The sequence below is a fragment of the Mus pahari genome, chromosome 4 (genome assembly GCF_900095145.1).
Source record: "Mus pahari chromosome 4, PAHARI_EIJ_v1.1, whole genome shotgun sequence".
NCBI classification, from domain to species: Eukaryota; Metazoa; Chordata; class Mammalia; order Rodentia; family Muridae; genus Mus; species Mus pahari.
This window is the reverse complement of record NC_034593.1, coordinates 99352400-99379395: the sequence shown is the minus strand read 5'-3', so window position 1 is coordinate 99379395 and position 26996 is coordinate 99352400. Positions and strand designations below refer to the sequence as shown.

General features: G+C 40.0%; 1 protein-coding gene across 8 annotated transcripts in view; it reads left to right on the top strand.

The window, feature by feature from the left end:
- The window catches only part of Ntng1 (netrin G1), a 348447-nt gene extending 324309 nt beyond the window's left edge, over window positions 1-24138 (top strand). For 4 of the 8 annotated variants that reach the window (XM_029537535.1, XM_029537537.1, XM_029537536.1 and 1 more), the window contains one exon: window positions 21044-22846. In XM_029537535.1, the coding sequence (XP_029393395.1) occupies window positions 21044-21273 (230 nt within the window). In that variant the 3' untranslated portion in view covers window positions 21274-22846. Of the gene's footprint in view, window positions 1-21043 lie in introns of all 8 variants that reach the window. The other 4 variants (XM_021195663.2, XM_021195668.2, XM_021195669.2 and 1 more) reach the window with 3 other exon arrangements.
- Window positions 24139-26996: the final 2858 nt, after the last annotated feature.

Genomic DNA, 26996 nt, shown 5'->3' with positions numbered 1-26996 from the left:
ACCCACACCCACACCCACACCCACACCCTCACCCTCACCCTCACCCACACCCTCACCCACACCCACACCCACACCCACACCCTCACTCACACCCATACTCACCTCTGCACTGATTTTACTCTGATACTTTCTTTTTCTTTAGAACATTGAGAGCAGAAAAACACTTTCCTAGGCTAGGAGATAAAACGCTTTAAAATCAGCACTCAGTGCAAGGAGCATGTATGCAGGAGTGAGACTGCTTAAAGACTGAACAAGCAGTTGCAAAGTCACAGATGGCGAGTCTGGGGCTTGTCACAAGCTTTCATGACCATGTGAGTGGCTTAGTGTCCAGTTACTAAGTCACACTTGCTCCCAGTCCCTCACTCCCGATCCCCGATCCCCTAGCCTGCTTGGGTCATTAGTGGCTTTTGTTTACCATGACACATGGTTTCTCCCCTCTCCCCTCCGGAAGAACAAGTTGACGTCACACCTGCTTTCCAAGAGATAATATTTCAGCATGCAGGACCAATTTTGCCCTTTGGAATAAGCTTGGCAATTAGATGACACGAAGAAATGCTATGCTTTCCTATTTGGAATATAAAATGATTCCCTCCGTGGCTAGTGGTGTAATATTGACTACTTACAAATATTTATATACCTGGCATCTTAGCTACGAGGCTTGAGAGAGAAGATTCAGCCCTGTGTGAAAAGAATGGTTCTGATTATTAGAGAGCTCCTCTCTACAGCACTACACCCTGTAGTCCCATGTTACGCCAAACTAGAAGTTACAAGGCAGCCCAACCATGGGAACAAATGCAGAAAACTGGCCATCCATCACCAAGGAATGATCTCTTCCCTGAGGGGGTTTCCTGCTGGATTGCCAAGTGCATAATATTCCCCTGGAGCAAGGCTGCATACAGAAACACCACTGCAACACATTTCTTGAAACTTAACTAGCAAGTCTTAAAGCCAGAAGGTCGGAAGGGTTTAGCTAAGTGTGAGGTAGAAGCACAATTAAAATCCATCAGAAGAGCCTCAGCAAAGCCCATTATCTCTGGGCTATTTTAAGCCCTGAAAGGATGTGCACTGCATTGGACAACCTTCATTTTAATCAATAAATATGCAGACAGTACGAGCTGTGTCAGCCACTGTTCTCGATACTGGGGTTAGCACCATAGGAAAGACAGACACACAGACACAGACCTTGTGCTTGAGCTTCTGAGATGATGAGGGAAAGGAAATCACTTGGTGTCCTCATCAAAATCCTCTGTAAAAGGGTATTTCTTCAGCAAGAGACCAACAGAGTTATAGAGAGAGAGTAGAAAAAGTCGGAGAGATGAGCGTTCCAGAAAGAGTATTCACCTCCTGCTAAAGTCAAGACTGACCCCTCTCATAAAACGGAAAACAGCAAGGATGGCTGGAGAGCACTGTGGGGAGGTGGAGAGGAGATGGAGGGAGGCAGACATTGCATCTCTCACTGTCCATGAAGCCAGGGTGAGAAGTGTGGATTTTATTATTAGTCCAGTGGGTCTAGCAAAAGAGTGGCACGTTGTAGGCATTTTCATTTAAAAAGAACAACCTTGAGTATTATAGCACTTTAGACATAGATTTCATGTGTCAATTTGGGAGGTCAGATACAAGGCAGTTAGACCAGTTGTCTAGGCAAGAGGTATGAGTAGACTGTGCTGGGTTCAGGGAAAAGCAGGTAATGAAAGCAGAAGGAGCCCGGAAGTCAGTCCGCACCTGTCTCTGTACTTGGTTCTAAATCTAACTTTCTAGGTAGGTTAGAAAAGAGACGTGCCTTTGTTCCTTTGCATTGCCCCTGCCATGCAGATACCTTGCTCTGATAGTTCCTACCTGACAGCATGGAGAGAGAAATGAGAACACAAAAAGCATCATTCAAAGTTGTGAGTGTTTGTTGATGCCCAGAGTAATGCTAGGTCAGATCAAAGAACCTAGTGACTCTTTTCTCAAAGCAGGTTGATCCCAGCCATTGCCATCCATTACCTATGTGAGCCTCATGGCTCAGATGCCTTCTCTCAACCTTGGAGTCTTCATGTGAAACTACCAATATGAGGGTTCTGTTTACCTTGTAAGATAAAGAGAGTTAACTAAATCAAAGCATGAAAAGTGATTTAGAATAAAGGTTAGTACAAACCAAGTGCTCAAAAACCAAATGGTAGCTTTCACATTCTTTTTATCATTTAACGTAATTGTGGTGCTTTTAATGATATATCAGCATGGTTCCTTTCCACCACTGAACCTAGGGGGACTATATAAAGAAATCATTTTTTAAATATCTCTTCTAAATAAAAGAACTAAGATTTGTTACACACTAGATGTATCATATTTAATTTCATCTCTTACAAACCTCTCTATAATCAAAATAGTTACCATCTGTGGGCAATCTTTTAATAGATTGGTATCTGTTTTCAGCTCCAAAGCTGTCAAACTGGGTAATAACCCCCTGTAGCCAACTTCACACACCTGGGAGCCAAGACTTAGAAAGGTCAATTATCATCTTAAGATCCAAAGCTAGTGAGTTTGTGATCTAGGATGCAAGTCTTGGTCTGTATGACTCACAATCATTCCTAATTTTCTTTAATCATGGATAATAGACAGACTTCACCAGGCTACTTCCAACTATCAAATCCATCATTAAAGCTGCCAGGGAATTAAACGTCTCCTTTCTCCTTACTCCATGCCCACCTCAGGTTTTCAATGTGCCGGGACTAGTTTCCAATTAAGAATGTTCTGAGCTAAATTCTTAGCCTAGTTAGCATGTATTGATCATGCATTTTGATGTCATTTGTCAAGCCACCCACATCAATATGAATTCATTATGGGCTTCTCAAGAAATAAACTGAAAAGGGCTAGAAATCACTGGAAACTTTTTTTTTTCCATGTGGCCATTCAATCTTTTCCCATTATTCTCACTTTATTGCTCTTGGCAATGTAGTTTAGGCTCTATTGATGTTAGCATTGTAAGCTAAATCTATATTATATGGTTTATCACTTGGCCATAAAAATTCATTTATCTTGAAATTTGGGCATGATTCTTTTTTACTGACTGAATTCTTTGTCATAAAGTTTTGTTGTATGAGTTATGTACTTCTACAAAGAACAAGATACTATTTCAATTTATGATTCCTTTGGTTTTTTTTTTTTTCTTCTGGCTCCTCCAAACAAGACAATGAATTTAAGATAGCAAGTGAATAACCATAATGTTAATTAAAGTGTTTTAGCTGTATAGTCATTACAGCTAACAAAATCCAAGGGTTCTCAGCAGAAAGTTGTAAAAAATAAAAAAAAAATCTTTGTTTTTGCAAGACTTGATTTTCAAAAATTTTACTCCCTGGTCCATGCCATGTAAGAGTTCTGATGATAATGTTGGTATCCAATGCCATATGTTTATCAAGAAAGTATCCTTATTCATCACTCATATCATCAGAGACCAAAATTCAACAATACCTATAATGCAGGGGGGGGGGAGGAAATCAAATGTTAGAGGTAAGTTTGGAAGATTTAAGGTAGTTCTAAAAATGCAGAATTTCTTATTAGACAAGATTCTCAACTGTCCTAATGATGTGAGCCTTTGATACAGTTCCTCATGTTGTGGTGACCCAACCATAAAATTATTTTCATTAGTACTTCCTAACTGTAAATTTTCTACTGACATGAATCATGGTGTAAATATCTTTGTTTCCTAACAGTCTTAGAAAACCTCCAGGAAGGTATCCTTTGAACCTCCACAGGTTAAGAACCACTGTTAGACTATAAAGCAGGAGGCTTCTCAAACATGTTTCCCAGGAATCAAAATGGGTAACAACAGCAGAGTGAAGCTTCCATGTTCAAGTTCATACAATAGCTTTGTTCTCAACTCAGTATATTTTGAGGTGTGTTTTTCTTTCTCACTTCTTAACCCAAGTGGAAGCATCAGCTTTGTGTTCAGGAAAACCTCTTCCACAGCCTTTTGGTGAAATTTTAAGGGCTGTCAAGTCCTACCAAACTAGAGACACATCTTGGCTCCTCAAAATGTGGTATCTCAGATGACAAATAGCCTCTCTAGATATGACTTCTGTTGCATGACTTTTTCAGGGGCGAGAAAAACAAATGTCTATTAGCCACATGTCGAACACCAATAATAGACCAAATATGTGATTCCATTTCAGTCTAGTTTAATAAACCACTGAATTCATTGGGATTACTTAGAGGATTATGGATGAGGGGTTACTTTCATAATCTTGAGTGTCTCAGGCAACATCATTGAAAACTCCACGAGCACATGGAGCTCCCTGCCCAACCTACAGACTGCTACACTGAAATGCCTACTCCCCAACAGCAGTTGCTTATTGCCTATCCCTTCTATCCCTTGGGAATGGGTCATGAGAGTCCTCTCTCTCTCTCTCTCTCTCTCTCTCTCTCTCTCTCTCTCTCTCTCTCTCTCATGAGTTTCATGAGCCTTTTCCCTTCTGTTCTCAAGGGAATGTTTCAGTCCTAAGGAAAGAGCTTCGCAATAGCCTCCATATTTGCAAAACAGGTGTACCATGTTTTTATCTAGTCTAGCAGTTTTAAAGCTCAAATGAATCTTTTCTTGTTTTGCAAACAGTAAGTAAACTAGTCATCCAAGCCAGTCATAGCTTAAGACTCTAGGCTAGATTCTTTAACTTTGTAGGTATACTTGATATGCATCAAGAGTTATAACCTGCAACATCATTACCCTAATTAAACCTTGGTTTTACACCTGAAACAGATCCTAACCAGAATGGAAAGATGTTCAAAAACTTTGTCAAGTTAGGAGCACCTGGTGTGAAAGGCACCGCTGTCCAGAAAGCTGTAATTTGGATTTATATAAATGGCTAGATGTAGCCATGAGGTAGACACACTGGGAAAGTGGGATGACTTGCAGCAAAGAGCTTTAGATTACTAATAAACTTACACTCACTGGTCATATAAAAACACAATCAGGACCCTGGAAGATAAAATTAGATAAGCCAACACGAGTGGGATCACTCAAACATGAAACAGCATATCCATTAGCCAGAAAGTGTCTGGTGCTGCGAAGAGTAGGGCTTTAATCACTGCCCAAATAAGCTAAGATGCTCATTTGGACAGTAGGTGGAGAGGTTGTCCCTCTTCCCTGTGTACCTTTTCATGAGGATCACGTGACATCCAATCATACTTTTAATCCTTAGAGTAAAGTGGCCTAGATAAAGGCTAAGTCAAGATAGAATTCAGTATCAGACCTTAAAGTCTTTCAGCATGTCACCGTGATCCCTAACTGTAGAGAAACAGAACTGGGACACTCATCAAATAAGACAGGTCCCAAACTCTGGGCAGGTCCCCCTGTCACTCAGCCCAAACATGTTCCCCAGTCCTTCTCTGTTTGCTTTAATCCTCCCTCTAAGCTACTTTCCTTCTTCCTACAAGTCAAGAAATAGAAGCAGAATGTATAGAACGCCACTAAGGGGAGGGACTTCTTCAAAACCTCCAGTTGGAGGCAGGGATGAAAACCCAGACTGCTCTTACTTATTCTTCAGGAATGATGTCCTCCCTCCATAGCCTTGGAAATGTCGAGATTGTCTGACAAATCATGATTTGAAAAGTGAAAAGTTTCTGAGAATTTCCTATGACATATCAGACAAAAAGATAGATGCTTAGGATTCAAAGATAAAAGATATGCCTGAGGTTACAGAAATATAGGAGATATCTGCTATCCTCACTGAAAAAAGGCCAGCAAATGTCCCCCTGGTGATGAGCAGCTCATCAGTGTGGACAAGGAAAGCTGCAAAGCAGTGGCTTGTGCTGTGGTTCAAGAGACAAGAAATGCACATGGGCAAGGAATATTTGTCGCAGGCTTAGAAAATCCCGTGTCTATATGTCAGGAATTGTTCTATTCTAGTTATATATATATATATATATATATTAAGACATTTAATCTACATAACAGTCTTTGAGGTAAACTTCAGGCATGAAATTAACCATATTGTGAATTAAATGGTGATTGGTTGACTGACGCACACAATCATCCAGCTCTTATTCAGAGAAACCAAAGTTCAAATTCCGGCTCTCTCAACTCCATCTACATGCACATCAATGCATGTCCCACTATCTAGACCATCTGCCGTGTGCCTTCAAAGGTATGACAACTTCTGTGGGTTCAGGCAAACAATCAGGGATGTCTTCTTGGTGGGGCTTATGGAGAAGCTGAACCTTGACTAATGGGTGAGAAGTTTAGGAAAGAACACATCCAGAGCAGAACCACCAAGTCGGGTGAGCTGGGGACACTAAAAGGTCAGGAGAGTAGCATGGCCAATGCTAAAGAGCAAAAGAGGCATTACTACTAGTTCAGCATCTGCGGTTCCACCACTATAGTCCTTGGATAAGATCCATAGGTTGCCATATAATAGAGATATTTAATACTGATTTTCATACTGATACTGATACTGATACTGGTACTGTCTATTCTTCCAGGCTATTGGAATATTCAATATGATGACATTTATAGCATACGTAAATTTTCTGGTGCTTTAATTTTAATTGTATGGACACCATTGTGAGCCCGTGTACATGTGTGTTTGCTGGCAGAAGAAAAGCTGTTTCGTCGAGCCAAAGCAGATGATAGGAAGATCCTAATCACATCCCGAAGGACCCCGGCTATACTGTTATCCAATTAGCAGTGGGGCGCCACTGAAGGTTGCAAGTGAGAGAAAGAATGGATAGCTCTGTGAAAACACTTTCTGAAGAAACGCAATCTGGCTGTAGCACTTCTGCGCAATTTAATTTAGGGGCGAAAGAACAGACACAGTTGGAAAACTATTTTAGAAGCAAAAAGGAAGCAATGGATATGGAATATGTGAATTTTTTCTATATATTTCATTTATTCATTCACCCAAAAATACTCAGATATTCATTGAGCACAGTCTGTTACAAAGTGCTGTTCTGGGCGTTGAATACCAAAAACCAAAACAGGCAGAATCCTTATCTTTGTGCAGTTTACATTTTAGGAAAATCTTATTAGTTTTATTAGGGGCATAAAACCAAAACATAAAAAAAATATTAAAATAAACATGGAAGAAAGTGAAAGGTGTAGAACAAGGCATTTTAAAACTTGATGCCCTGTGATGACTCTTTCCCAACTCCACCCAAATCTTCTTCATTCATACTTAACCTAATCTTGGCAAAACTTCATCTGCTTTAGACAGAAACTAACATCTTTTCTCTGCACTTTAAATAATACACACAGGCTCCCAGTTGAATCCAAAGTAATCCATGGTCATTCTTTTTCTGCATCTGGATCTGTTGTCCCTGATGACACCGCTTTTATATGTGTCTTGCCAGACACATTTTCTTCATTGAAATCTCTCCCCCACCTCCCGACACACTACAGCTCTGCTGTTCATAGGATGAGCATTCAAATGTGACTCCGATTCCTTCAGGGACTTCATTGCCACCACCCCCACCCCCCCTCAGCTTATACTTTAAATACCTTTTGCTTAACCCGCTGGGAAACAGCTCCTGTATTATCTCGGGACAGGACTCTGCCTACTCTTTCCTCTCCTGTTTGAAGTTCAGTTTTTGTAAAAGTTCTATTCCATGAAGTGAAGAAGCACAACTCACAAGCTGGTTGAGCATCCCATGAAACCCTTTTATTAATTGAGGACTTTTATCAGGTTTTCTCTCACTTAAAGAAACATGGAAGATCTTCAGTGGTAAACAGTTCTTCTATCACTGAAGAGAATGTAGAAGTGAAAGACAATTTTCTTTTCTTTCTTTTTCAGTTTAGCAAGAACTTATCAGGCACCAAAGGAAGCTAAGCTAGAATGATAAAGGTGAACTGGAAGACACAAAGCCTGTTAGGCATATTATTTCTAAGGTGCTGGGAGGTTCTCTCTCTCTCTCTCTCTCTCTCTCTCTCTCTCTCTCTCTCTCTCTCTCTCTCTCGATTGTAGGACTTAGAGCAGTGCCTAGTGGTTACAATGCACTTACAGACAATTATGTGTCCCTTCCTGTTCACAACAGCCATACAGAATGGTTGGAAAGGGAGAGGCATCAGTAATCCCAAATAGAGAGCCCAGAGTAATGGTGTATACATTTAAACCTATACCTTTGAGTGCTACCATTATAAGCAATTAAATATGAAGCTTTACATTTCAAATTTTGAATGTCACTGGAATTTGTAGATGGAAAAGGACAATGTGCGCTGCTGTGATCCACACTAACATTACTGAAAAGATTTGCTTAGGACGCATTCCATATTTGTCACCTCTTTGTCCTTTCTTAACTCCAGTAAAGTATTTTAGAAAAATTAAATGTTGGCGCTCCAGTGCAGTGGCAAATGCATTTTGGAAATTAGCAATCATTTTCACTCAGAGTCAGGCGTCCCTAAATGAGTCCTGTCATCATTTTGCACATTCTCTTGATTCCATAATGCTGTTTTCCTCATCTTGAATTTATTGACACCAATTCATTTTGCTTTGACATTGGCATTAAGAAGGAAATGGCTTTGTTTCATCCTGACATTATAAAATCACCTCTTAAGACTTAGTTTGACATTGTCAGGAGGTGGACAAGAGTGAATTACAGTGATTCCCAGAGAAAAAAATCATTAAGAAAAGTTACTGCTGTGTGATTTCAGGAGCTATTTTTCATACTTAAATATCCCCGCTGTTTAGAAATCCTAAGAGGGCTTAGACCATATTTAGAACTCTCTTGCCAAGTATACATCGGAAAAAATTAAGTCTCTAAGGAGATATTTGGCTATAGCTTGACAAACAGGAAACTCAAATTATATTTTAGATTTATAAAATACTCAAAGGCATTAAAATTCTCTCTGTAAACACACACACACACACACACACACACAGAGAGAGAGAGAGAGAGAGAGAGAGAGAGAGAGAGAGAGAGAGAGAGAGGTACTAATGACACAATTATCTTCTTTCATCCCAATACACTTGTGTTTCTTAATGCTTGCTCCTCCTCAGGATGCACAATACCTTAAAATTTTTGTATTTAGCACAGTATGGGGTTATATATATATTGTCTTTCATAATCCCCACATCATTTTTTAAACAGAATCTTGCTCCTGTTTACAATGTCTCCCTAACAGGTCTGCAATTCCCTCCTACATGAAGTAGCTCCATCCAGACTTTTAGCCTGTTATCCAAATTTAACTAATCACCTTCTGAATTTAAAAACAAACCAAAAAAGTTACAAATACCCTTCAAGGTCTCCAAGACACCTGTTCTGCTCCATCATATTACTCACAATGCTCTCATCATAACAAGAAGTGATGTATGTTGCTTAATAAAAAGTGAGAGACATGTTTCTGGTCCCTTGTCTCTGAATGCTGGCCATCTTTGTTCTTTTTCCTATCTTTCACCACTTCCCCAGGTATATTTTGAACCATCAATGGAAGAAACTTTAATACACATCCCTGCCCTCCTATTGTTAATGTTTTCTCCTTAAAAACCACAGCTGAGGACCTCAAACACATTATAATTTCCAGCCTAAGTTGGAGTGATAAATGCCTCCAAGTGATTTTCCCAAGTGCATCTGGTTCACTTCTCCCATTCGCCGTCAATCTTTCACAAAACTTGCTTTAGAAAACACCTAGCTCTGACTTCAGATGACTGAAATGAGGTTATCAAGGGAAAATTCCTTCCATTTCTTGCCCTCTGACCTTTAAGCTTTCAGGAATCTGCGTCTGTCCATTTCCTACTTATCTGTCCCATATCTAGCATATTGTCTGCTTATTAGTAATAGATAGGCATGCGTCATTCACAAGGTGGCAGAGGAAAAACTAGACCAAATTAATGCATTTCCCTAATAGATTTCTACTGAGCATAAAGTTTGTGCCTGAGATAATTCTGCATCCTGATGTAACTAATGAACAGGGAACAGGGAACCAGGGGAGCTCACCATTTATAAAGGAAGAGGGTTAAAGTCTTACAAGCTCAGGCTTCATAAAAGAGGTTTTAAGTTGACTTAAATACAACTATGACTTCCTCTATCTCAGAAATTACTGTGGCTTGATCTTCAAAGAAAGTAATGTCTAGACATTTGCTCTCTTTTGACTAGTTACCAAAAACAATGGGCATTTGTCTTGAGATACTTTTGTCTTTGGGAAGTTCTGCTGGTTTACTTCTTGCCAGAGACCATGGAATGCTTGGTAAAAGGAGAAGCCAGTGTCTGGGACACTTGTTATGAGTTTGGGACCACATAGGAACTCACTCATTTTTCTGATATATTTTGAGGCATTTAGGAAAATTGGCAGCAATATATATATATATATATATATATATATATATATATATTACTAAATTTTGCAGAATGTGAAAGTATGATTCACTTATGAGAATGAATTGCTTTTATCAGTTCAGGAAACATATTTTTCCCACCAAAAAATAATACATTCTTTTTATGTTCAAAATACTATATATTCTTTGGTACAAATTTGGAAAGATTAAAACAGTATAAAGATAGAGTGGTTAAACTGATAAAAATCAATTCTACTCTCAACGGCCAGAGATAAACATGGGTAATATTTGGTTATAATTTATCCCAAATGCTTTGCTAAGGCTTTCATTATATAAGCTGTGGAAGGCACAAGAGATCTGCATTTATGGAGTAGGTCATGGATAAACATCTCATCACGGAAGAATAGCCTGCATCTGCTTTTCTCTTGACACAATGACTTGTACTTGGGAAGGGTGAGCTATTCCTGGACATGTGTTGCCCTTCTGTGTGAAGATGCCTCCCAGGACAGCCTTCTTTCACCTTCAGCCCAGAGGAGAGGTCGCACCTTTTCATTAGATGAGAAAAGTGTCTTTTGTGATACCAAAGGAGAAAATCTGTGATTTCTCAGTACTGTCTTTATGAGCACCTTGCCTATGTCCGTGTCTGAAAGTGGTGACCTAAATAGGATTTCAATACACCATTAATGATCACTTTGGGAAAGGCGTCCAGCCTTAGGCTTGTAGAATTTGCCACGAATTAATTCTTTCTTAACATCAGTTGAGGTTTTTTGTTTTGCAGGCTGTAAAGCCAAAGCCTTTAAGGTATGTAGATGGTGCTTCCTCCCCCTGCCTTGGAGTTACCTGTCATCTCTCCACATCTGCTGGGATAATACAGACTGTATGTATATCTCCTTTAAAATAAATGGGGCTTTTCTATGGTATGGTAAGCAGCATTTTTCTGGGGTGCTCAAGAGAAAGGATCACTCCCATAACGGGTGCTTGGCTAACAGATGAATCACAAGAAATGGCTGCTCCTTTGGTTCAGAACCTGCTATCCCTGATTAAGTAGATGAGACAGGGCTGATCACTGAGCTGACAGCCTCCACACAGTCCGGTCCGCCCTTCAGACCCTGCTCCTTGCATTTGTTGCTTTGAAATCAAGCAGACTGGATGCTGTCACATAAGGGCCACGCTTGGCACCACCACTGTTCCTAAAGGGGACAGACACAGCATAGGTTGAAAGCGAGCAATCAGGGTTCCTTCCATATTCTGACTTTCAGATTTCGGTCTGTCGCTTCAGTCTCTGCCTGGCTCTCCCCAACATTCAGCACTAAATAGGTAAAGGTAAGCTGGGGTGCAGGTTGGCGGTTCTCCACGTACATCTTTGTGCCTCTGGAAGCATACCACGTTCCTGTATGCTGACTGATGCAGAGGAACACACATAAACGAGTATAAATTTCACCTCTGAGAGACAGGGTGCTGCCATTCCAAAGTGACCTTGCAAGACTCTGGAGTACACAGCAACTGAATACAAATGTTCAGCGACCACACGCTTTGACTCCAGGCGCTCTCTCAAGATTCATATCCACAGAATGTATGCAGATGCTGCCTTCAAGGGAGGGCATTCACTTTCCTTCTCACTTCAGGTGTCTTGGATTGGAGATGTAAGAAATTCATTACTCTGACCGAATTAGCACCTTGCTCATCTACCCTGAATTCCATGCCTTAGGGAGACTGAAGAGAGGGAACCGAACACTAACAAAGCCTACTTGGGTTGTATTCTGTCCTTTGCAGAACATTCCTATATAATCCACCTTGAGCCTCCCAGCACCTTGAGATGGGTAACAGGACAGGTGCTATTTTCTCTGCTTTAGAAGTGAAGAAAGAAAGCACCAAGAGGTTAACTCATTTCCCCAAGTTCACCCACCGCATTAACCATAGAGATGAGACTTGAATACAGAGTCGAAGTCTCCTCATCCTATTTTATGAGAGGCAAAAATCTATCTTGTTCCTTGGGGTGCCAACTTAGACTGCCAGGCAAAACAAATCAAATGAAAATAGTTACTATCTCTATCATCAAAAACTCATAGAAATACACAAGTCCAATCATCTTATCAAGCCAGATATCTTATCAAATGAGGGAGAAATTCCTAATTATTTTCTTTTGTGGCAACATACTTCCTATCAATAATAGTCAAGCTGGACTAGGGAGACAGATATGGTGATAAAGCACTTGCTGTGCTAGCCTGATGACCTGAGTATGATTCTCCAGAATCCATCCAAAACAAGAAGAGCCAGGCATGGTGACACAAGCTTGTTAACCCCAGTGCTCAGGAGGCAGAGGCGAGAGGAGCTACCTGGTCCATTCGCAGTGCATACTTGGAAAATTCCAAGAGGATGAGAGACCCTGCCTCAAAAAAACAAAAACAAAAAAGGTAGACATTACCTTAGAAACAATACTCAGGGCTGGCCTCTGCACACATGTACACACACACACACACACACACACACACACACACACACACCTAAAAATTACTTATGCAAACATACCCAAAGGAGTTTAGAAAAATGATTTTTTTAATGATATAGTTTTCACAGAATGACAAGTCATATGCACAAATGTATATTAGCATTGTTAGTCTGGCCCATATATATGCACCACCTGAAAAGTATTTAGTTAAAAGATAGATGGACAGAGGTCACTAGCCAGTTCATGGTGAGGTCTATGTCTCAAAGTAAAAATGTGACTATCTGAACCAGAATACAGGATTAATGGCTCCTAACCAGTTTTCCTATCATGTCATGCCATCTCTCATGCAAATGAAAGATGGGGGATGTAGTTGGTGTGCCTAGAACTTGCTCCCAAACTCAGCTGCAGTCTGTAAGTTTTTGCCATACCCCAGGATCTAACCTGCATGTTCTATTTTCTACCTTGCTCACAATATAGTAAAACGGGCACAGAGGCTGTGTAAATGGGTCATAATATGGCTCTTCAGCTCCCCGCTGCCAGCTCTCAAATACCTGCATAAGACCTCAGTGCAGTACGCATGCCTTTGTTATTACCCTGTTTGGTGGAGGTTATTTGCTCTTTGACGTTTCTTTGCAAAGGATGGGAACAATTTGGAACATCTTTCCCTCAGCGATCCTGGGCTTGGTTCAGGTGGTGAAGGTAGAGGTCACTTTATTAATACAGCCATCAAGGAAAGCTGTCATGGTAACACATTGCATCGATTCCTTGAAGTACAGGAGACAAAGCCAGAAAGAGAAACTTTCAAGTCTATAAATACAGACCCAGCATTGCTCAAGCATAGCAGCAGCTCATGGACAGGGCCAGCCTAAATGTATAGCTTTGAACCAAACACAAACACAGAGAGAAATCTCTTTGGTAATGCGATGGATCATTGTGACCATGTGGGAATAAGTGACCCTTTCAGTTTCTAAAGGAAAAAGGAATAAAACAAGAAATGAAACTAAGTCCTGGTTGCTGCTGTCTTTGAATATATGAGAGCATTTTCTAGGTCTGCTTTTTGACTTGTTCCAGAGAATTCAAGATTTTGTACTTTATATTTTCAAAATACTTTGTTGTTTGGGAAGAGCAGATTATATAGTATTCAAGAACACCCATATACCTATATATGCAAATTCACACAAAACACACATACACATGCTTATACATACATGCACATGCATACATGTTCATGCATAGACACCCATCATATGCACATATATATATATATGCACACAAAGACACACATCACATGCACACATATACACATACAATGCACATCTACATGCCCTCCCTACCATGTACATATGTATATACACACTCCAACTTCCACACACAAACAAAATAAAACAAAACAAAACATCCTTAAGAATCTGAATAATTTAGTGATGTTCTCTGGTTTTTCTCATCCAAGGTCCAGTAAAAACAGAAGTAATAAAGAAAATAGTGCTTGCTCCTACTTTCTCCCTGTGGAATTAGGAGTAGATTTATAGACCATGGCAATTTGGAGATCCTGTTTGCCTGCTTTTGTGTCTTGCTTACCATAAGCAGAGCTATCCTAATACCTTGCTGACTCCAGCTGACCCACTAAGATTTCATAGTTCATCTTCTGGCCACACAGCTATTTCAGTCTCAAATTAATACAATAACCTTATCTGCCAATGTCTTCTGGTTATCTTTGGCACACTATTGGAAAGCATTCCAAAGAAAGACTAGAGTGTCAGAAGGTATCAGGTTATGTGGTATTATTATATTGGCCATGCTATAAGTAAATTACTCTTATCAACAGTAAAAAGAAAATTTAATAAAGGGAACTCTACAAAAAAACAGTCACAGTATTATCAAAGGAATGTCAGCTCTTTCTGTATCTGACTTAGACTTTACCACAACAGAGAAAACTGTATCAACCAAGGATCGATTCACACCCAATCCTTGGACAACAGTTATATAAGAGATTTTAAAACGAAGCTTCCTGATTACTGAAATACGAAGGCCCTTTCTAGTCAATAACGATAAAGAAAGTCTAGATAAACTTAAAATAAATATTGCCAACTAAATCCAGTCTGAAAGACTATACTTTCAGGGATCATTTCTGTAGCTTGTTACTAAATTCAGTAGAAGCTGATCCTTAGAGAAAACAATACCAACTAGAGAGATAACTGAAATATTCCATAGAGAAAGCAATACCAAATAGAGACATAACAGAAATATTACTTTAGGTAAGATTTTCCAGCTCTTTAGTCTACAACATCATGCAGTGCAGAACAGAAAGATCATGAACACTTTACTGGGGTTTCATTCTCATGCCTGGGCCACAAGCTAATGACGGGTGCCTAGAACTCTGTGATGAAAAGGATTCTATAGTTCAGTACAAAAGAGCGCCATTATTAAAGAGCGACATTCCGTTTTAGTTCATTTTGTGGTACCAGAACAGAATGTCACAGGATAATTTATAATAATAAATAGCTATTTATGAGCTAAAGTTCTGGTTTTTTTATCATAAAGTTCTAGTACTTTATCATAAATGGCTGGAAGGCATTGCATGGTTGAAAGAGAAATCCCCATTAGTCCATCATGTGTGCATTAGTTCATTCTTAATAAAACTTTGGAAAGGTCCCACTTTTTAAGAATGCTACAATGTTCACTAAACTTCACCATTAGTTTTGAAGCCAGACTTTGAAACCACAGGAAGACAGAAATGACACTATAGATGTCAACAGGATTCTTACTCTCAGTCTAGACCTTTGGCATTTCTACTCTTATTTTTATGTGACCTGATTTAAATTTGGGCCTCCATATGTCAGTAGAACTCTAGAAGTTGGAAGCAATTCAGAAATGCTATTAACAGATATCTCTGCCCCATCCGTGTAGTTTGAAATCACATTAGCTAGGGGTTACAGCGTAAAATGTATTGCCTAAAAAGTGGTCCCATAACTCCCAGACATGGGGTCAGCCATGTCTAAGAGTACAGACCATTGTGCCATCTAGAACCTTTCACTATGCTTTTCCAGACACTTCCCTTCTATACAAAGTGCAATATGCATGGGCTGACACTCAAGCTCTACCCTAAAGTCTAGATCTAGATCTAGATCTTGTCTAGGTTGTTTGAAAAGTGGCTGTGAGTGATGGTACAACTGTTTCAATGGGAGTAAAGAGCAAATCACAAGGCAAGGATGCCTTTGGATCCTCCTCTGCTGCTGCTCTAAGCAACATTAAGACTCTCCACTCTAGCATTTCCGAGTTACCTACATGCATGTTCTTGCATCCCAATGGCTGTGCATCTGAAAACTCGATGTTCTTTTGATCTAGAACTGACAAATCTGTATCCTGCTATTTTTCCCAGTGTACACCAGGGACAACTGTTTACTTTCAGTGAAAAGTCTGTACTCCAACCCAGGAGGTCACCATTTTACCCTTTATACAACTTTTAATTTCTTCTTGGTAGAAAAGGAAGCTGCCCCAGCCAATTTAGGACATTTTGTGCATCCATGGCCTCTACCCAACCATGGCATGCTATCCTTACCCAGTTGTAACAAAAATAAATAAATAAATAAATAAATAAATAAATAAATAAATAAATAAATAAATGCAATCTAGTAATTGCCTAATATCCTCTGAGGGTCTTAATCTCCTAAATAATTGAAACCAACCCCTATCAGCTGATGTCTAGGGACCTCCATAAATTGTGATAACCTCAATCTTTCCCAGTGCTTTTTCTAATCATTTCATAACCCTTTCTGGCTGACTCAGTCATTCAAGACACATTTCGTTGGGCCAATTCAAATGCCCTTCTTCTCCTCTTCTACTTCATATGTTATGTCATGGATGGTCTTCCATATCAGGAAAGCATTTTTATGATTAGTTTCACGGCGTCATGTGACCATTGCATTCTGATGACATTTCTCTTCAGTCACTCTTCACCCTGTTGCTTTCCCTGCAGATGGCTGAGGCTAGCACTTTTCAGGGCCCTAGACTCAGTTCTCACTTTGACATGACTGATACTCTCCTACCATGACACTGTGTACTTTGTGTCTGGGGACAATGACTTTCACCACTGTTATTTCACTTCTCCATCTCCATAATGCACTGTCTCCTAAACCTTGGTATAGTTTTACCAAATAATAACAAAACATTAAATAAGAACTTACAGACAGAGTCAATAAGTCCAAACATATCCATTGCCTTCTCTGACTGAATTCCTCTTCTGGTTCCTTTTCTTAATAAATCTTTCTGTGATGTATCGTCATAGTCAAATGTCACCTTAAAATCACTCACCCTTATTATGTAAACAGCCTTCAGTTGTGCCTTCTTTCTCCTCTCAGGTGCTATTTTGTTGAACGTCTGGTCTCCTTGTCTCCAGTCTACTTTCATCTAGTTTCATCTTTCCTTTTCCTTTAAAACTCTAGCTGACTCATTTACATTTGTCAGCTTCCCATCGTCCATTTCCCAAACCCTGCAATGTCTATATAAATTCTAGCCTCCTTTGTCTGTGTGCATCTAGCCTCCCAACCACAGCTCACTCATCATTTAAGGACATAATCAAGTTCCAGTCAGAAAACAAGCTATTCTAGGTGTTTCAACAGAAAAAAAAAATCACTATCAAAGGAAATAGGATAATAGGTTTCTGAGGACAGAAATGAGTACAGGGCACCAAAGTAACTCTTGGACATCAACTATGTCAAGGTTCATTAGCAATGACAGTTCATTATGGAGATGAAGATGTGGGCTACCGGTGGTAAGGGTCATTGTCATCAGACACATAGTACAGGTGGTAGCTGTAACTCAGGGACTAAGAAGTTACAAGAAGGAAGGGGGCATTTCTTGAAAATAATAGTGTTGATGCAAGCCTTCATAGACCTTATATCTCTGAGGAGGGGTGATGTCTGGCTATCTCTGTATTAGTTCCTTGGAGATATGCTAGCAGGATGGTACAGGAGTCTCCATGGTTCAGTGAGAAGCTGCTTCCAAGTAAAGACAAGCAAGGGAATAAGGATAAGATTGGCTAAATATTAAGGCTTAAATGAAGGACTCTTGCTACACAGTACTGTTAAGACAATCCATTAAGTAGGAAAAGGGAAATATTTTCACACGCACTCTCCTTCCCCCTTTGCTCTTTCTGGGGTCAAGTGTTGGTGAAATCCTGCAGGAAATTGGTAGGGTTTTCATTTCTGTTTTTAATATTGCAACATCAGAGAAGAAGATCAGTGTTCAAAGAAAACTTCATAATAACCTACATGGCCCTTTTGCATCTCTTTAACTCATACAGTTTCCCCATCTGTGATACTCTTTGATATACATCTATGATACCAGTATCTGCCTTGTGTGTAGTTTTGTCCAAGTACAACTCCTTTTCTAGAATTTCCCCTAATCTCTAAAACATAGACACCATCACTGGTGTTTGCCTAACACTTTGCACATACTTATTTTGTGGTCTTTCTTTGTAGTTTGTCTGATTATCTCTGATTGTGTTTGTTGATTTTCCACCAAATTGTGAGCTTCTTTATGGAAGTTAGAGTGATAACCACAAAACATAGCCAGATACCTGGCGAGGACAATTGGCTGAGAGGCTAAATCTACTAAAGATATTTAAAGGAAAGCAACACTAGATCACTTCTGTAATGTATTTAATCTCCGTAAGTAAACCAGAACTCTATGAAAACAGAGACCATGGTTTGTATTTGTTTTATTGTCTCCGTGGTGTTTAGGGCAAGGTTTTACATGATGAAGAGCTCGTTGATACTTAACCATCTAGTTTGTTCATTAACCAACAGAATTTTGGTACTAAATGACGTGAAGATGGAACATGAGGTTATAAGCATCAGGTAAGAACTCTAGTTAGACTTACGTATATTTCAAGCATGTGATTTCAGTCATTAGAAGGTACAGTATTCATCATAAACATCTGTACTTGTTGAATTTTAATAGGATGGGCACTATCAAGAACCCAAATGTAGTGTGCTTTGTAGTGAATTTTAAACTAATAAAATGTATGCTAGTTTCCATTTTTTTCTGTTTATATATTATCCAAAATATATTTCCCCAGTCCATGAGATGATTAATCCCGGGCTACATCTGTTCCTTGTGTATTTATTAAATTCTCAAAACCATCCAAATCAACTAGCAGATTATTTACATGTAGAGAAGGTATTGAATTTTAACTTAATCACTGGCTTCTTGGAAAAAAAAAAAAAAGAAAGAAAGAAACCTCTGCTCAACAGCTGCTTTACATTCAAGTCCAAGAAGAAGAAAAATAGCTTCGAAAAAAAGAGGGGAGTGATATTTAATTAACTATTGATTTCTTCTCAATTATTCAAGGCAAGCAATTATCGATATTGATGGAACAGATATTTCCCTATGTCTAGTGCCCAAATGAAAGGAAATATCCCACTCTGCAATCTGCTGTCTAGATCGAGAAATGCTCAGAATCTTTAACCTTTAATGGAAATGGTTACTTGGATCTGTTAATTCCATGTTGCCCCAATTAAACAGATATTTCTTGAAGTGTAAGCAAAACAAAATCCTGAACACCTCTGTACACTTTCCAAATGGACAAAAACCAAAACAGAACAAGACCCACCAGAATTTTACCCTATGACCCTGTGCTTGGGGACCTTGTTTCATAGCTACAGATGTTGACATGCCAAAAACAAACAAACAAACAAACAAAAAACCTGACAAAATACCATAATTTGGGTTCAATCTAAACCACTCACTGAGTAGCAGCTTGTGTGCTTGATGCTTCTAATCCGCGTGACACTGCCTTGTGTACCAGCATTTCAAACATGAACGATTAACTATTTCTAGTTATACCAATGTATTATGCATCTGTCTTCTATGTCTCCCTGGAATGTTGAAGAAGGTAGTCACACTGGACTCTGTTTTGAGAACTTTATTATTAGCTCCACGGATGCCCAGCACCACCTTCCCTCAACCATTCACACACAGGAGCATTCCTAAGTTTGTGGGTGTGGACAAAGCCCCTCTTCAAGGTGACATGAGTATTGAACATGATTAATAGGCAGAGCAAATGCTACCTTTAGTTATTATGTGGAAGGTGGGATTATTTTGAAACAATGATTTGTATTTAATAGCACCATTGTGGGGTGTGTGTGTGTGTGTGTGTGTGTGTGTGAATCCATGTGTCATCTTTGGAGAAATTGGACCATGACATCTTTTTGAATGAAAAACTTATAATTTATAAAAAGCTCCTTTTTCTGCTCTGTGCCCCGCCTGCCCCCTGTCCAGAGTGGTCTATGTGTTAAGTGCTTAAGCAGCAAATGTTGTCGGAAAGCGTTCGTTCGTTCGTTCGTTCTTGGCTCTCTTCTTCTCTGTTGTTGTGTTAATTTCCCTGGGTTCTATTTAACATTCTGCTAAATCAGTGAAACCTTGATTATCTAAGAGAATACAAGACATTGAATTAATGAGGTTAACGGGAATTTTGACGATATGAGAAATTATTAGAGGTGAAAGTTCTGTGACAGAGGCTGTGAATGAATTTCAGTCAGGAACTGCTTTTTGATTTTCCAACCCGATTCTATTCCTTGATGGATGTAATGAAATTTTGGTAATCAGGGTTTCACCGTTGCATTTATTACTGTTCCCAAATCAAGGTAACCTTGGGCTCTACTCCCCATATTTACAAGGTAATAAAAACCTCTGCTGGGCTGTCAGGGACAAATGTGACTGCTCTTCCTCACATGCCTCCCAAGCTTCTCCTCTTCCATCTGGCTGTTGCCTGCTTGGAGCATGCCACCCTTCTCACATCCTACACCTGCATTCCCCTGCTTCCCTGTGGCCTCTTTGCATGCGCGAAAAGGCTGGAATCCGTTCAGGGACAATGGATGGATGTCCTGACCTTAGAGGTTGTTGGTCATTTTAGCAACACTGCTTTGCATTTTAAACGGCACTCATCTGACTTCAAGGTTCTGCTTTCTTGTATCAGGCACTTGTCCTTTAAAAAAAAAAACAAAAAACAAAAAACAAAAAAGAACCAGGAGGTCACAACAGGTCTCACGTACACAAGAATTTCCAAACCAGGAGCATTGCATTACCTTAGATTCGATAGCCTGAACTGGAGAATAACCAAGATTGCAGGGGAAGGGGAGGGGGAAGCCTATATGAAAAGGCCTAATAAGATCAAAACAAAGGCAGCCGACTACATTTGTTTGAAAATTGGAGTCACATGCTTAGTTTGTGGAGGGAAGGGGGAGCACAAGATCGATAGAGAATTTCTTTTTTAAAGCTGAAAACATGATGTTCCAGATGAACTTAAATTGATTCTGCTTCTCCTCCCCTCCCCTTCCCTCCCCTGGTTCTGCAGCTAATGTCTGCGACAATGAGCTCCTGCACTGCCAGAATGGAGGGACCTGCCAGAACAATGTGCGCTGCGCTTGCCCAGACGCCTACACCGGCATCCTCTGTGAGAAGCTACGGTGCGAAGAGGCGGGCAGCTGTGGCTCCGACTCCGGCCAGGGAGCACCCCCGCGGGGCTCCCCAGCACTGCTGCTGCTGACCGCGCTGCTGGGGACTGCCAACCCCCTGGTGTTCTAGGGGTCACACCCAGCCCTCCGACAGGCCTGTGCTGTGGGGAAGCAAACACAACCCAAGCGATTGCCACTGACATAGAAAACACGCACACCCACTCCAACACAGTGTATAAAAGAAGAGGGCCTAACTGAACTAAGCCATATCTCTCAGAATCAGAATCGGACAGCACATCGCACTTCGGAGTCGAGACTGTTCATCATTGACTCCAGAGGAATTGGCAGCTGTTGCTATTCTCACGGCAAATCTCATTGCCAGCTGCAGAGCTGATTGCGGATTGGAACGGCTGTGAGAGCGCCCCCAAAAGGAAAGACGGAAAACAAACTGATCAACCAACCTAAAAACATTCGCTACTCGACCGTGGTGCACCCTAGTACCGTTCTGCTCAGTGTGTGGGCCAACCAAATAAAAGCATTCTTCGCTGTCAGGTGCATTGTGGGTATAAGGAAATCTGTTACAAGCTGCCATATTGGCCTGCTTCAGTCCCCCCACCCCTAAGTCCCTTCCAACCTGTGCTTTAGTGAACGTTGCTCTGTAACCCTTGTTGGTTGAAAGATTTCTTTGTCAGATGTTAGTGATACACATGTGTAACAGCCCCCTCCAAAGCGCAAGCCAGTCATACCCCTGTATATTTTAGCAGCACTGCGATCCCAGTGCCAGCTCACGTCCACTTCACAAGAGTGGTTAGAGGAAAAGAGAAAGTGTATCTATCCTTTTGTATTCAAATGAAGTTATTTTTCTTGAAATAATGTAATATGTAGATTTTTTGTATTATTGCCAATTTATGTTACCAGACAATCTGTTAATGTATCTGATTCGAATCAGCAAAGACTGACTGATGTTTGATTTTTGGTCCTCTTTGGTTTTGTTTCGTTTCGTCGTACAGAGTATTCTCTGTAAGGGCAAGGAACGTGCTGGCATCAAAGAATATCGGTTTACATATAGCAAGTGTAATAAGATTCCACCAAAGGACATTTTAAATGTTTTCTTGTTGCTTTAACACTGGAAGATTTAAAGAATAAAAATTCCTGCAGAAATGTTATCAGGAAATTGTATGGCCGTTTCTTAAGATGAAAGGAGCAACCGCCCAACAGTTTCCCAGTCACGTGACTGATTTTTTGTGTGGACTGAACACAGTCAGCTGCTGACAACTTTAATAACCAGGAAGATGGATTGATGGTCACTACCTTGGACAACGTCTGCAAAATATGAGACTATTTTCCACCTGGGAAAAAAATTATAACCACAAAAACAGAGAGAAAGAAATATCTAAGTGATTGCCAAGATTATGCCAAAGCCTGTTGGCAGAGCACTAAGAGACTTTTATTTTTAAGTCATGCTATTTTCACAGATTTATGGTGATCATGTGACTCTAGGGATGCTGATCTATGTATCCTTCCAAATACAGTGTTTACATGGAGTATCATAAGAGGCCACCTGGGGAACCAGGACAGCAGCAGGGAAATTGAGTGATTAGCAATTTGACTTTGAATATATTCTAAGTATTTAAATGAAATATCAAAATATACAGCAGCAAGTAGACATAACTGCTGTTCCTGAAATAAAGTCTGTTTCAAGTACTGCCCAAGGTGTAATAAATTCTTGTTTCTGCCTTTTATTAGGCCAATTACTGTACAAGACAGCAGAGGGAGCTGGGAGGGGGGAGAATCACTGCGAAGTTTTGGAGGGGCTGAAACAGTGTATGTTCAATCCCAGCACACTGCCACCCTGCAGGTGACAAATGTGTCAGCAATGGCATCTCTTGGAATCAGAAATAATTATGAGGCCAAACCAGAAGATTAAAGACAATGAAGCCCTACCTGACTTGGTAGGACAATAACCGATGACAGTATTAGGTCAGAAGCCTCGTTCCAGGCTGAATTCTTCACCCTACTGCCAGTCTCGGCTGAACCTGGTGGGCAGGGGGGGGGGGTCTTCTGATAAATAACTCGAGTCAAAACTAGATGAAGGAACAGCATGTCTTATTGGTTTTGTTCCCAGAAAAGCCAATTCAAAGAAGGCAATAAAAGGTAAGCAGGTAATTCCTGCTCTGCCTGCCACCCCACGTCCAAGTCGATTGGATGTTTGTTATTCAAACCAACAGCCTCTTTTGATATAAGAAATAGGGAAAGATGGAAATAAATTAGCGCTTTGGCTTAGTGCCAGAGTGGCCAACCAGAAATGGCAGATTTACATTAGAAGCATAAATAGAGAATCATATTCCCAGCTCACCAAAGACTACACATGAAAATTCTGATAGCATGCAGAGTGTGAGATTACTTCTAATGAGGTGGATTTCTGATATTAAAATGGAGTTTAAGTTGTCTTATAGTTTATTAGCACAAACCAAAGGCAGACTGTGTTATTTTTGGCAATGGTGCGCTTTATCATTATCCAGTCACACAGCTTTGTCACAATGATCAGGAATCAGACGCTGTACAATTCAATACGTGGGATCCTGAAAGCTAATTCTGAAATTTAATGAAGGCCTGATTTAAATCAGCTCATCTGCATTTTATCTTTATGAGGCTATAAGAATCTAAATTGGTGAGGAATATCTTGCATTCAGTGTATTTAGATATAGTTCTCTGAATTTCTTGAAGTGATGTGATCTGCTTTTAATAAAAATTCACTTTTAGGTATATAACAAACGTAAATGAAATGTTCTTTTAGATCTGGTTATTTAAAAAGTCGATTCTTTTTTTTCTTTTTAAATATCAGCCTACAGGGTTTTCTGTGCTGCTTTCTAGAATTCTTTGAATCTGTAATATTATGTTCCGAGACAGGACTGAGGCAGATAGGGTGGACTAAGTTGTATTCACATTTGAGGCTGGAGCTCTTAGTTGTTTCTTGGAATATTCTTCAATGTGGGCAATACAGCTATCCCATGGCATCTGTCAACTGCCCTACAAAGGAAGAGTATCATTCCTCTCATGACTGATGTGTATAAAACTCAAAAGGAAGTGATGTGGTGGGGGTGGGGGGGTGTTAAAAATGGCAGCTATCTGGAAAGTTTTGCTATTGACAGGGAGTTAAGTAATCTATCTTACCTGCCATGACGAGGAAATGACTGATCACACAGGCTAAGGGCAAATATTAGAAGGGCCACCTTTACCCTTCTCTGCCTTGGCCCAGTTATCCAGTCTAATTAGATGTCCCCACAGGACGCTGGCCTTCTGTAGGCAGGCAGCACAAAGGCAACCCTTGAGCACATGAACTGAAGAAGATATAGACGCCACAGTTCAGTGGTTTGTATTGTGTCTTACCTACCCTTTCCTGGACCTGTGACTTTACTGGAGTCTAAGAATCTTTAGATGGAAACCCTGAAATCAAATCTTTACTTCCATCTTCTTCATCCTCTACCACCAATAATCTAGTAATATAGGAATATAAAAACCCCATGATCCCAAATAGGATGCTCTTGGCCCTGGGAAATGGTCTGTTGTACTTTACCTCATGTTTATTTCTAAGTCAAATGTCAGTGGCAGTTTCTGTGCTCATCGGATTGAACAGGGGTTACATAGTATATTCATAACATACGTAACTGTCTACATGCATTTAACATCCAGAATGATTTAAAATTCTACCTTCAGAAATCAGAATGAGTTATTTACCTACCACTTTGACTCCCAGCCTTTATTGATAAGGAGGGTGTGTTCTCCACTTACCAAGAGTTGGGAAAAGCTGAGGCTAAAAAAGGAGGGTTTTTTTTTCCCCCAAAGGAAACCTAACTGAAGTGTGTAATATATATAAGAATTTTTAAAAAGAGCTATCCCTGGGATTTTAACATAGAATCTAATTATAAACAATTTACCTGGAGTCTAATAATTTGTCTCAGAAAATCAATACTGGTTTCTAGCCAATATTATTTATTTGTTTGTTTCTTATGTATGGATGTTTTACATGGATGTGTCTGTGTGCAACATGCACACCAGTGCCCTGGAGGTCAGAAGAGCGAGTCAGATGCCCTGGAACTAGAGTGATTATGAGCTGCTGTGTGAGTACTGAAAACAGAGCCTGGTCCTCTGCTCAAGCAAGCAGTGCACCTAACCACTGAGCCACTGCTCCAGCCTCTCCGTGTTATTTTCTAAAAAACATGAAGCCTTCCTATGATACAAACATTCTGAAAGTTCTGAGTACGTCCATATAAAGTGGTTTTTTTAATTTAAACTTTATTTTTACTTTCTTACATTAAAAGTAGCTTCCCCCCACCTTCAGTTACCCAGATGCCAACAAACTCCCCACATAAACTGCACACAAACACAAGATGATGTCAGAAAAAAAAGTAAGAATGCCAACTTCCGTATTTTGAATTTTCCCCAACCAATCTCCGGAACACAGAGAACGTCTGCTCTTCTCAACACCTGGTGTGGTGTGACTCACAGGCGACCATCTTCATTCTGCTTCGGGAGAACCGAAAGGAAAAAACACAGGCATGCCCCTTGTAGAAGCCCTACTATTGCATTTAACTGGAAATTGGAAAATAACATCTGTGGAAAGCAAGTTAATATTGACTAATATGCAGTTATTTAAGTTCTATTACATAAGAAAAATGGCGCCCTTAACACACTTTTAGAGTGCATTCTAAAATAATTCTACAAGAAGATATCGACAATTATGAAGCATCTTTTAAAGCATTCAAATCTTTAGTAACTGCTGGAATGCCACTCCCTTCAGCCTTCTCTGGTCACCTCAAAGCTGCTGTTAATTCATTGATGAATTAAAATGGAGTAGTAACATTACTCTACAAAACCTAATTATGTTAGCACTAAACACTTAGCTAGACTAGCCCAGGCAAACTGCAGAAGATCCGATGTAAAAATAACCCTCATTTTCTTAACTTAGTCCCATTTTTTTTCCCAGAGGTGTCATTTTAACTATTATTTAATTGGAACTACAATTTTTCTTGTTGGGGGGGGGAAATAAAGCTAACTGGAAAGAGAGAAAAAAGTGATTGTTACATTTCTTGCCACTATGAGAATAGAAATGGAAATTCCTGCCTAGCACAAATGTGTCAAGAACCTGAAAAATATCATATACCAAAGCTGTCCCTGATGCCACTCTGAGAGTACCACGGTAGGTAGAGCAAGTCTGTTACACAGGTAGCCATCATACTTGATTAAAACAAAGTGACAGAAAAGCACATGCCTGAAGTCCTGTTAAGAACCGGGTGGTTTTGTTTTATTTAGTTTTTTTGCTTGTTTGTTTGTTTTGTTTTGTTTTTGCCCCAAGGTAGGCAACTAGGGAATGTCAGGTTGGTTGGTTTGTACTTGTGCTCCTAAGGAGGGCTGCTCTTGTTGAGGAACAGTCTTCTTTCTGCCTAGGAGAAACACTGAAAGAAAGCCTCCTCCAAGGAAATAGCATTGTGCTATTCATGCAGTGAAACCCTGAGTAATTGTTTTGGCTTTCTTGGTGTGATGAACACCTCGAGGCAAAGAGATTAGTGTCATCTCCCTCCACCTTAGTTTCTCTCCCTTTGGAAAGGCATTCGGTGTAGGGGGTGACTCCCAATCTAACTCGACAAGGTTTGCGGAAAAACATTTGTCCATTGATATATAACTATGAAGTCATCCCCCCTATATATTAAGCTTATTAAATTAATAGGGTAACAAATATTGGAGCAGTTTACAGCCACTTAAACTTCTGTTTATATCCTGTGTAATTAAAATTCATAATTGGGAGAGCGGTCAAATCTGAATGCGTTCTGATCAATGGTTCTCAGGCTGCCA